Source organism: Panthera tigris, chromosome F3 (genome assembly GCF_018350195.1).
Source record: "Panthera tigris isolate Pti1 chromosome F3, P.tigris_Pti1_mat1.1, whole genome shotgun sequence".
NCBI classification, from domain to species: Eukaryota; Metazoa; Chordata; class Mammalia; order Carnivora; family Felidae; genus Panthera; species Panthera tigris.
In genome coordinates this window covers 8,570,190-8,582,190 of record NC_056678.1, presented here as the reverse complement: position 1 = coordinate 8,582,190, position 12,001 = coordinate 8,570,190, and the positions used below count along the sequence as shown (strand labels likewise).

Below are 12,001 nucleotides of genomic sequence, written 5' to 3'. Positions count from 1 at the left end.
AAATGAAAAGAGATAGGTAAAGAAACATTGTAAGGTAGAACTGGCAGAGCTTGGAAGGGATTGGATGCAGAGAATGAGGGGGAGAGAAGTCCCAAGGATGACACTTAGGTTTCTAATTTGAGTAACTAGATGGATAGGATAAATGGATATCATTCATTTACATAGGAATATGTGGAGAGAATTGACACAATGCAGGGCAAAATCACAAGTTTCAGTTTGGAGCCATTGATTCTGAGGTGCTTGGAGATATTTAGGAGGCTTCATCAATGAAACATTGTATGCATGAGCTCAAGAAGGAGATCTGGGTAAGAGATGAAAGTCTTTGAATCCCCATGGATGTGGATGATGGACTAGGCTGGAAGCTTGAGAAACTCCAATGTTTGACGGTCTTTCCTTGCAAGGATGAAAGAGAAAAAGAAGGAATGGCCAGAGATGTATGAAGACAACTGGAAAACAAAGGAAGGTTAGGGTGTCAACAAGAGAGTTAGTTAACAACATTCAATGTTGCTGAAAATTCTAGTGTGATCATTGAATATGGATGATCTTACGAAATATAAGTTGTTAGCAATGAGGCGGTAAATAAATTGCTATAACCTACATAAAGCTGTCAGAAGGCAACACTATAAAGTCTTGAGAAGACAACAGACAAAAAATTCTTCATAATCTCAAAGTAGGAAAACATTTCTTAAACAAGATACCAATGCATTATTAATAATGTCAAAGATGGATAAAGGTGACTGCATTAAAATAAAGAACTCCTTTTTAAAAGCCACTGTAGAGTCTCACACTTGAAATGAATAGAACAATATGTCATCATACTTCAGTAATAAAAAAATTCTTTAAAGATATTATAAAGTTTAAAAGGGAAGCCACAGAATGCAAGAAGACATTTGCAACATTTAAAAATGATGAAGACTGTACTCAGATCTATGAATAACTCAAGTTATCTGTAGGAAAAAAAGACAGATAATCCAATAGAAAATAGGCTAGAGGCTTAAACAGGCACTTTATGGAAGAGATCCGAACAGCCAGTCAGTATATGAAAAGGAGTTTGACCTTTCTAGCAGTCAGTCATATGCAGATCAAAACCAAGTGCTTTCCTATCTTACCCATTCACCAGAAGATTTAAAAGTTTGAGAACACCAAGTGCTGGCAAAAATAGACTGTCAGAAACTGCTGTTGAGAAAACACACTGGTACAAAATTTCGAGACAGTTTGACACAATAAAGGTGAAGATACATAAACCTTTGACCAGGAATCCCGCTTTTGTGTATGAACCCTGCAGAAAATTTATGCACCCCTGTGCCAGAATACATGTACAAAAATGTTCTTTGCAGCATTGTTAATAATATTCCTGGGCCATCATTTCACAATGTATACACTTATCAAATCATTATGTTGTGTATGTTAAATTTATACAATGTTATATGTTAATTATATTGCAATAAAACTGGATTAAAATAGGGGCGCCTGGGTGGCACAGTCAGTTAAGCACCCGACTCTTGATTTCGGCTTAGGTCATGATCTCACAGTTTTATGAGTTCAAGCCCCACATTGGGCTCTGGGCGGACAGTGCAGAGCCTGCTTGAGATTTCCCCTCTCTCTCTTTCTCTCTCTGCCTCTCCCCTGCTCTCACTCTCTCTTTCTCAAAAAATAATAAACTTGAAAAAAACTGGGAAAAAATATTCCCAGAGCAGAAACAGCTCAAATGTCCTTCAACAGTAGAACAGCTAAATAATCTGTGAGATGTTCAGGCAATGAAGAATCATACAGTAATGAAAGTGGGTGACCTGGAGTTTACGTGCAGCTGTATAGACGAATCTCAGAAGCATTATGTTGAGTTAAAGAAGAAAAGATACATAAGTGTGATTCTAATTATGTGATTCAAATGCAGACAAAATTAAACTATCCTGCCTTGGGATATATACCTAAGTGGTAAAACTATAAGGAAGCAAGGATGGGTTATTACAAAAGTCAGAATAACATTTACTCATAGGTGAAAGGCTGGGAATCTTAATTGGAGAGCAGGTGGGGGAGGTATGGATGGGTAGAGTGGTGGTTATATGGATGTTTGCTTTCTAACTATTCTGTAAACTGTACACGTTTTAAGATCTTTATGTATGAAAACTATATCTCACTATAAAAATTAAAAAAAAAAAAAACACCAAAGCTACCTCTTGAAATGATACCGTTTAATCCTGAGTTAATCCCACTATTTTTCCAATGGTGCTTTCTGGTAGTGACTGAATAAATCGATGTGACAGCCAAATACAGTACAAATACAATGACACATGATGCTGCATTTTACCAGTAAAAATTCCCTATATTTGTGACGTCAGATAAAAATATGAAAAACCTTGCTTTAATTCCTAGGTTGGATCATTAAATGCATGCTTCCTTGCAAAGAGGAATTTCCAAGTTGATGTATATGAAGCTAGGGAAGGTAAGACATTACTGAAAATTGTGAGATGTGGTTCTGATTCTCTGACCTCTTTCTCTTTACATTTTCTTTTACTGATATAACCATCGTATATCAGTGGTATTTCAGAATAGCAAGAAAAAGATTTCCACTGTAAAACATTCCTCTATCATCTTTCTCTTTCCTTCGTGTGTGTGTGTGTGTGTGTGTGTGTGTGTGTGTCCTTATAGGTATTTTATTTTTTTATTTTTATTTTTTTAATTTTATTTTTTATTTTTTTAAATTTTTTAATTAAATTTTTAATTTACATCCAAATTAGTTAGTATATAGTACAAAAATGATTTCAGGAGTAGATTCCTTAGTGCCCCTTACCCATTTAGCCCATCCCCCCCTCCCACAACCCCTCCCGTAACCCTCAGTTTATTCTCCATATTTATGAGTCTCTTTTGTTTTGTCCCCCTCCCTGTTTTTATATTATTTTTGTTTCCCTTCCCTTATGTTAATCTGTTTTGTCTCTAAAAGTCCTCATATGAGTGAAGTCATATGATTTTTGTCTTTCTCTGACTACTAATTTCACATAGCATAATACCCCCCAGTTCCATCCACGAAGTTGCAAATGGCAAGATTTCATCTTTTTGATTGCCGAGTAATACTCCATTGTATATATATACCACATCTTCTTTATCCATTCACCCATCAATAGACATCTGGACTCTTTCCATACTTTGGCTATTGTTGATAGTGCTGCTCTAAACATGGGGGTGCATGTGTCCCTTCGAAGCAGCACACCTGTATCCCTTGGATAAATGCCTAGTAGTGCAATTGCTGAGTTGTAGGGTAGTTCTATTTTTTGTTTTTTGAGGAAAATCCATACTGTTTTCCAGAGTGGCTTCATCAGCTTGCATTTCCATCCCTTTACATTTTAAAAAGAAATTTTTTTTTTTTAGAAAGAGGAACTTCATTTTTTTTAACCTCAACTATCTAAATTTAACTTAATACAAAATTACTACTGTTAGTGTTTTCTTTAAAGGAGTTAACAAGGTCTTTTAACTTGGTCCTGAATGCACCAGTTATTCAGGTGCTATCTGCTCACTCTGTCCTAAGATAATAATGAGCTGTGTGTAATAGAGAGTCTACTTTCAATGTCTTAGATCTCCGAGTGGCTAAATTTGTACGTGGAAGAAGCATTAACTTGGCCCTTTCTTATAGAGGACGGCAAGCCTTGCACGCCATTGGCCTGGAAGATCAGGTACCTTGTTAATGTATTTTCCTTGTAAAAGATAATACCTGCTATTTTCCAACAATTGCATGCTCTTGATTTCATCCAGGCTCAAAGCACCAATTAATGTCAAGAACCTTTGCATGGAAACTCAGTCTACAAAGGTTTTCCAACTTCTAAATTTGGCAGGAGGGTGAACATTGGACACTTGAGGCAGCCTGGGGAACTGGGGCATGATGAGGGCAGGGGGATCCTGTGACTCTCCCTGATGATCTCTTCCGACACTGGGTTTGCAGTCCAATGGTGGGTCTCAGCCTGCAGGAAGTGTGACCTGAGGTTGCATCCAGGATGACAGGAGGCCGGCCTACAAACCTCATTCTTTTGACCATACAAGTCCATAATCTCTTACCCACAATTCTGTACTCCAAAGAGCTCTGGAAACAGAAAACTTCTCATCACTGATTCAGCAGCAAACTTGACCAGATGTGACGCTTTTTATGGCTTAAAAAAAAAATCTTGGTTAGTGTGAATATGTTTTGCCACAGATATTTGTGCTCTGTTTTGGGGTGATGCCTCAGCGTCCACTGGGTGTTATGTGATATCCTTAGAATTACCCATCTAAAATTTGAAAACTTTAAAATCCTGAAACTGATGTGCCCTCAAGGGTTTGGATAAGAATTGTGGGTCCTCATGTAGGCTCAGCGTTGCCAAACTTCTCACTGTCTAGCAGTAGCTTGGAAATATGAACAGAAGTAATATATTTTTCTGCTATACTTTTGCTGACAAAGTGCCTTTTCAATGATCATATAAACCAGTATGGATGTCAGTTCTATTTCCAGTTTCCTCAGATATGTGTGTGGGAAAATACCTTGCATGGGGTTTTGGGAGTCCTGGGTTTTACTCCTCATGCGTTGCTCTGTTTTGTGATCATGAGAAAATCACTCAGCCTCTCTGACACTGACCCATTTTCCTTAATTGTAATATGTGATTTAGACCAGATAAAAGTTAAGTCGATTCCAAAAGCTAAAGGTTAAAAAAATCAAAAATTAAGTTCTGCAGGAACATAGCTTTCCTTAAGTTTCTACAACACCGTGTTACCACGGCTCTTTGCACTATTTTTTTAATTTTTTTGAAAATATTTGAAAACTCACATTTTAAAACCGATATCTGTCTTATTCTATGATGCCATATTATGCTACTTGAAATTGATATTTCTTGGTTTATTTCAGATTGTAGCCCAAGGTATTCCCATGAGAGCAAGAATGATTCACTCTCTTTCAGGAAAAAAGTCTGCAGTTCCCTATGGGACCAAGTCACAGGTTGGTTTACCCTGAAGATAATGTTTACTTACAGTGGAGTCTAATGTCTGGAACTTGACCCTTGCTTATTGGCCCTTCCTGTCTCTAGATCTGTCTTTGACATTGCCTGTGTCGGTCTGCAATTTGGACACATACACTAGTTAATAAGTTAATCCATAGGAGATGAGATGCTTACAATAGGGCTCAGTTTCTAATAACCCCATTCAATAGAAGTAAGTTACGTTGTCATCACTATTAGGCCCTTTGCCTCTACGCATTGTTCATGTTGGCCTGGGACACCCTTTCTCTCCCATCTCCTTTCAGTTACACAGAGAAGATTACTATGTATTTATTGTCAAGCATAAAATGCAAGAACAACTCTAGAGGGTTTTACACTGTTGTTACCTTCTCCAAACTGACTCTCTTGCCCTAAATTTAACTGTAATGGAATTTAGAGAATGAACCAAAAATGTGTTTAGTGCTATATAATTTCTAAAACAACAGAGGCCAGATGGTGAAATCAAGTTTACAAAAGAAAATCCATTATTCTGCTTTGTGTTTCTATTATCTTTACATAGTAACACACGGAGTGGGGAAAGCATGTATTTTTATCTAATATTTATACCTTCTAAGTTTGTTTCTTTGAGACAGAATGAGTGTACCAAACAGCTATCAACCAGAGAAAAACTCCAACTTGATTTTCCAACAAGGCCTTATTTTATTAAAGGCAGAGCCCACACGAAGTTTATATTCTTTGAGTCTCTGAGCTCCCACAGGGCTCCCACTGCAGGTGGATTAGCGATTCTCAGACTCCTCTGGGATCTTGTTAACGTGTGGAGTCTGATTCTGTAGGGCTAGAGTGAAGGTAGAGGTGATGCATTCCAAACACACCCAAGTGGTGTCCATGCTGCTGCTCCAGGGACCTCATTCTGGGCAGCAAGAGACAAAGCACATGCGCGCATGGGAACAAAGTCTGTGTGGCTCTTGTGATGGTACAAGTGGCTGAAGCACCTCACACCCGTCAGGATGCTACTCTCAGAAAACAAGAATGAAAACAGAAAATAACTAGTACCGGAAAGGATGTAGAGAAGTTGGAATGCCTGCGCACTGTTGGTAGGAATATAAAATGCTGCAGCCACTATGGAAAACAGTGTAGCCATTCCTCCAAAAATTAAAAATAGAATTTCCCATATGATCCAGCAGTTTCTCTTCTGGGTATGTATCCAAAAGAACCGAAAGCAGGGAATTGAAGAGATATTTGAACACTCATGTTCATAGTAGCATTACTTATAATAGCCAAAAAGTGAAAGTTACCCAAATGTCCATCAATGGAGAAACAAAATGCGGTGTCCATGTATGTAAGATAATAAAAAAATCTATATTGGTTTCTACCCCTTGTTCCTGGCACAGAACTCCTAAAACTCTTGTAATTTCCTAAGTGATAAGAGCACTAGGAGATCTTTTCTTCTAATATTTGGTCTTTGATTGTAATTCCTAATCCAGAGCTCCTAAATCCCTTGGAATTTCCTGGGTGATAAGAGTGTCTTTTGTTCTAATGAGGTAACTCTCAGTGGGCTCTTGGATGGGGGCTGGTCACCAGAAAGACCAAGCCTTAATTGGAAGTTTGGAATTTTCAGCCCCACCCATCCGAAGAGAGGGGAGAGGGGCTGGAAGTGGAGTTAATGATCCAACATGCCCATGTGATGAAGATGCCACAAAAATCCCAAAAGTATGGGGTTCAGAGAGCTTCCAGGTTCATGAACACAAGGAGGTACTTGGAGATGGCTCACCCACAGAGGGCAAACACATATCTTGCCCTACACGTTTTTCCATCTAGATTTTTATCTGTACCCTTTAAACAGTAAGTCTACTGTTTTCCTGAGTTCTGCGAGCTGCCCTAGCAAATTGATTGAACCTGAAGAGGGGCTCATGGGAACATCTAACTTACAGCTGACTGGTTAGAAGCCCAGTTGCAAACTGTATTGCCATTGGCATTTGAAGTGCGTGTGGGGGAGTGGGGGGTACAATCTCATGGCACTGAACCCCAACCTTTAGGATCTGAGGCTATCCAGGCAGATAGTGTCAGAGTGATTAAATTGTGGGACAGCCAGCTTGTGTCACTGAGAAATGGCCTGGTGGAGGAATCTCCCCCCTCTCCCCACCCCGCGAAACACATCTGGTGTCAGAGTGTTGTGCATGTGGTAGTAAGTGGGAGGAAAGAAGATATTCACCAGAGGAGAAGGGGAGGTTTTCTATACAACATACACTGGAATACTATTTGGCCTTAAAAAAAAAGATTGTGACACCTGCTACAACATGGTTGAAACTGGAGGGGACTTTATACTAAGTGAAATAAGCCATTCACAAAAGGACAAATGCCAAATTACACTTATGTGAGGTATCCAGAGTAGTTAAATTCATAGAAACAGAAAGTAGAATGGTGGTTGCCAGGGCCTGGAGGGAGGGAGAAATGGGGAGCCATTGCTTAATGTGTAGAGAGTTTCAGTCTTATAAGACGAAGATTTCTGTGGATGGATGTTGCTGATGCCCATACACAGTGTGAAGGTATTTAATGCCACTGAACTGTGTACTTAAAAAGGGGTTAAAATGGTAAATGTTATATCATGTGTGTTCTACTCCATAACATTTATTTAAAAAGTGGCAGAAAGTAAAACATTCCAACAACTAAGGGCCTATGGGAGATGGGAGGGAGTGGGGAAAGATCCATTTTTTTCCATTTAGTGACTTTCTAAAATAGTAACCTGGGGCGCCTGGGTGGCTCAGTCGGTTAAGCGTCCGACTTCGGCTCAGGTCATGATCTCACGGTCCGTGGGTTCGAGCCCCGCGTTGGGCTCTGTGCTGACAGCTCAGAGCCTGGAGCCTGTTTCAGATTCTGTGTCTCCCTCTCTCTGACCCTCCCCTGTTCATGCTCTGTCTCTCTCTGTCTCAAAAGTAAATAAACGTTAAAAAAAAAATTAAAAAAAAAATAAAAGTATGTATTTTGGGGCGCCTGGGTGGCTCAGTCGGTTGAGCGTCCGACTTCGGCTCAGGTCATGATCTCACGGTCCGTGGGTTCGAGCCCCGCGTCGGGCTCTGTGCTGACAGCTCAGAGCCTGGAGCCTGTTTCAGATTCTGTGTCTCCTTCTCTCTGTGACCCTCCCCTGTTCATGCTCTGTCTCTCTCTCTCTCAAAAATAAATAAACGTTAAAAATTTTTTTTGTTTAAATAGTAACCTGCTTATTTTTGGCATGGTAAAAACATAGGTACAGAGTCTTAACGTATGAGCCAGGCAGGAGAAAGAAGGGGAAGAAGATCCACTGATCATCCCTGATCAGATAAACAGTTTTGGATAATTAACATGTCCTGTTCAAGTGGCTCCAAGCTGGGCTTGGCGTTGTAGGAAAGGAACACAAGGTTCACACATACCAGTCAAGGGTAAGCTATACCTACTAAACGTATCCTGTCATAAACACTAACTCTTCTGTGTTCCATACTGCGTGCTAGTGCTGGTTACTGAGGACTGGGAGAGGAGCTTGTAAGCATTGAGGACAGACGGTAATCAAGTTCTTGCAAAAAGAACTCTTCTGAGAGATGGAGTGCTCAGCTGTATGGTTTGGAGAGGGAAGAAGCTTCAGTTTTCCGAGAAGACCTCACGGAAAAAGCGAGGATTGAGGCGGACATTTTGTTTAAATATTAAATCGACAGCAAAATAGTGTTCTCCCAATTAAAGGAGCATCCGTCTATGGACGGAAGTTGGGTGAGACAAGAACTCCAAAAATATATAAATGTTTAAGTGCCCAGTGTGTATTGGGTAAGAACACTTGTGATGCACTTTCGCATTACAGAATCATAGCGTGATCACCAACCTTGGATTCGTTGAATCCAACCACCTTGTTTTACGGATGATGAGACAGCCTGCATGAGTACATGAGGTCAACATCAAGGGAGGCACAGGGCAGGTGTCCTCATGGACAGTGGCCAGTGCAACATAGGTGTAGGAGGCGCTCCCAGGAGTGCTGGGCAGTATTGCTAAGTTGTATTATTGCTTTTGCTAAATTGAGAGTGACCACAGTAATCATCCCTACCTTTGTCTTGGATTCACAGGGAGTTAGCTAAGAAGGCCAATTCTGACATCATTCCCTCCCCAGAGACTGAGCCAACAAAGTATGAGTAGACAGAGGAATAAAATATGGTTCAGAATATCGGAACATTAGATGAGCAGAAGGAAGTGGACCTGAGCACCAAACTGAGTTTCTTACCCCCAGCACTGGAGTGGGGGTGGGACAGCTTCATTTCTACTGGTGCCCAAGAGGGTGAAGGTGTTGGTGGGAGTTACCATATGGGACCTTCAACACAGAAGAAGCAGGAAGTGATCACTCACCCACGGTCCTGTCATTCTCAATTCTTAAGAACTCAGTCAGTGCTAAATTTGCAGCCACCTTTCTTTCTTTGGTTTGCATCATTACTCTTATGACAGGGTTGAACATGGGGCCTCCTTTAAGAACTACATAAAATTGCCTTGAATCACTCAATTCCACAACCTGTGGAAGTCAAAAGCCCTCCCCATGACCCCAGGATTTCTGCAAATCCCCAGGCAGCCCATCTTCTGTTGGCATCAACCTTCTCTGAGCCTCCTTCCTCCAGCTGTTGTATTCTCTGCCTTTCCTCCCTGGCAGGGTCCAGACTCTTCCAGTCTTGCTCATTCCAGCCCTCTCCCTCCCAAATTGTCCTGGGAACTATCAAAATATTCTCTGACATACAGAGCAGGTCAGAGCTCCCCAATTTTTTTAATGATGCAGAGAAAAAATTTTTTTAATTTTATTTTAATTCCAGTGTAGTTAACATACAGTGTTATATTACTTTCGGGTGCACACGATAGTGATTCAACACTTCCATATACTACTAGGTGCCCATCAGGATAAGTGTACTCTTAATCCCCTTCACCTATTTCTCCCATTCCCCCCCCCACCTCCCCTAGCTCCCCAGTTCCTATGCCCCAAATAGAGGAATAGAGCCCCCTTAGTAGAAAACATTCCCTTTTACAGGCTTTCAGGATATAGGGTGTAAACATGTTTTTCTAAAATATTTGAAAAAGTCAGCACTGCAACTCTTGTTCTACAAATCTCCAAAGGAGATTATCAAACTTCCTTTAGGTTTCATTGTTAATGTTTTGGTTACAAGGACCTCTTTATACTTCCTGACTTGTTTCTTCTTTTTTTAATCACTGTTGTATTTTATTAAGGACATTTGTGAAGGTTCGTTTGAAACAACCTGGTCTGTAAAATACAACTGAGTCACTAAGCAGCAACAGACAGAAGCCAGTTTCAGTCTTGGATTAATGTTGAATTCATTTATAATTACTCTACTATATGTCTAGGAAGAATACATAGGATTTTTTAAAATGCAATATGATGAGTAAGGACAGTTGAATACTGACTCAAAAAATAGACTAAATTGTAGTCATTCGAGCTATTTGAAATTTATGGCTGCCAGCTGACAACCAGAGTTTTTTTTGTTTTTATCATTGTTGTGATAAATAAGTTCAATAAAGCTATCCAGATAGAAAATGTGGAGCTGGACTATGAGAACTATTTCTTTGTAGCCTTCACCAGAGATGCAGTTCCCCCCCACCCCCCACCAGTCTTATTGAGAAACAATGGATGTTCATCACTATATAAGTTCAAGGTGAACAACGCTATAATTTGATTAACATGTATGGTGAAGACTTGTTTGTTCTTATTTTTTCCTCATAAGACCAACTTTTTAGAATAGGCATTGGAGAAGTGGGGCTTGATGGGGGAGGCTCTAACTTTCGCCTGCAGATGCCGGGTAGAAGGACAGGGACTCTCCACAGGACCCATGTGTGTATCAGTTCCCAAATGATGCAGATGTCAACCAAGCCTGGCCACTGATAAGGAAAGAATAGTTTCCCTCCGTATATGAGTTTCCCTAATTTAAATGTTTCCAAACATATTTTGAATGGCAAGTGTGGTTTCCATTGAAATTAGGTCATTAATGACACAGAAGACTGGAAAACAGAACAGAAGAGGCAGAGAATGAAGTCCTGTTCATTTTAATTCATAGCAAAGACACAGGAAGCCCCTCTTCAGTCATTGCCTCTGTAGCATGACCGAATTGTTTTTACACCAACTGTAGGGTTCACTGTTAATATTAAATGTCTACTTTGGGATGAGGTGAAGATTTATAAAATGAGCATATTTGTATGAAATGATGTGATGTTTCAAAATTTGGGAAACATATGCTTTAAAGTTTTAAAGAATAGGTTCACCCTGAAGTGTGAGGTTGTATTATGACTTTCACGGGCCCTAGGTGGGCACTTTCGCCTTTGTGGGTCCCTCTCCCTCTGAAACAATAAATATTAAAAATTAGATTTTAGGAGGGCATTGGTATAAAGATGAAAATAACCCAGGCTGGGGTGCCAGGGTGGCTCAGTCAGTTAAGCATCCAACTTTGGCTCAGGTCATGAACTCATGGTCTGTGGGTTTGAGCCCCACATCAGGCTCTGTGCTGACAGCTCAGAGCCTGGAGCCTGCTTCAGATTCTGTCTCCCTCTCCCTACCCCTCACCTTCTCATGCTCTGTCTCTGTCTCTCAAAAATGAATAAACATTAAAAAAATAAATAAAAATAAAATAACCCAGGCTGGATTCATTCTCATAGATTCATTACATTTATTTTTTTTCTTCTAATTTCAGTATAAACTAAAATTAAAACATTTTTGTGAACCCCTAAAAGTATGTGGACCCTGGGCGTTGTGCCCACTGTGCCTTTTGGAACAGGCGGCCCTGTTTAATTGTCCTATAAAGTCAGAAATAAAGAACACATGTCCCAGGGAGGGCTGACCCTGCTTCTGTGCACAATTTCCTCACCATTACCATCCCCCCCAACACACATTCCTTTCACATTTAATGAATGCCTTCCAGGTAGTCTCTTTAGGAAATACCACATTTATTCCAACGTCGCTGTCATTACTGAAGTTTTTCTAACACATCAATTTGTAGATCTAAGATGAAAATATAAGATGTTGTTAAAACTACCTTAGTAAA

The 12,001-nt window shown here is 40.1% G+C and overlaps 1 protein-coding gene across 1 annotated transcript in view; it reads left to right on the top strand.

Moving 5' to 3' along the window:
• The first annotated feature begins 332 nt into the window (after nt 1-332).
• Nucleotides 333-12,001, top strand: part of KMO (kynurenine 3-monooxygenase) — a 37,610-nt gene continuing 25,941 nt past the window's right edge. Inside the window, 4 exon segments of the mRNA XM_042976846.1 lie at nt 333-434; nt 2,374-2,443; nt 3,571-3,668; nt 4,868-4,957. Coding sequence (XP_042832780.1) covers nt 333-434; nt 2,374-2,443; nt 3,571-3,668; nt 4,868-4,957 — 360 coding nt within the window.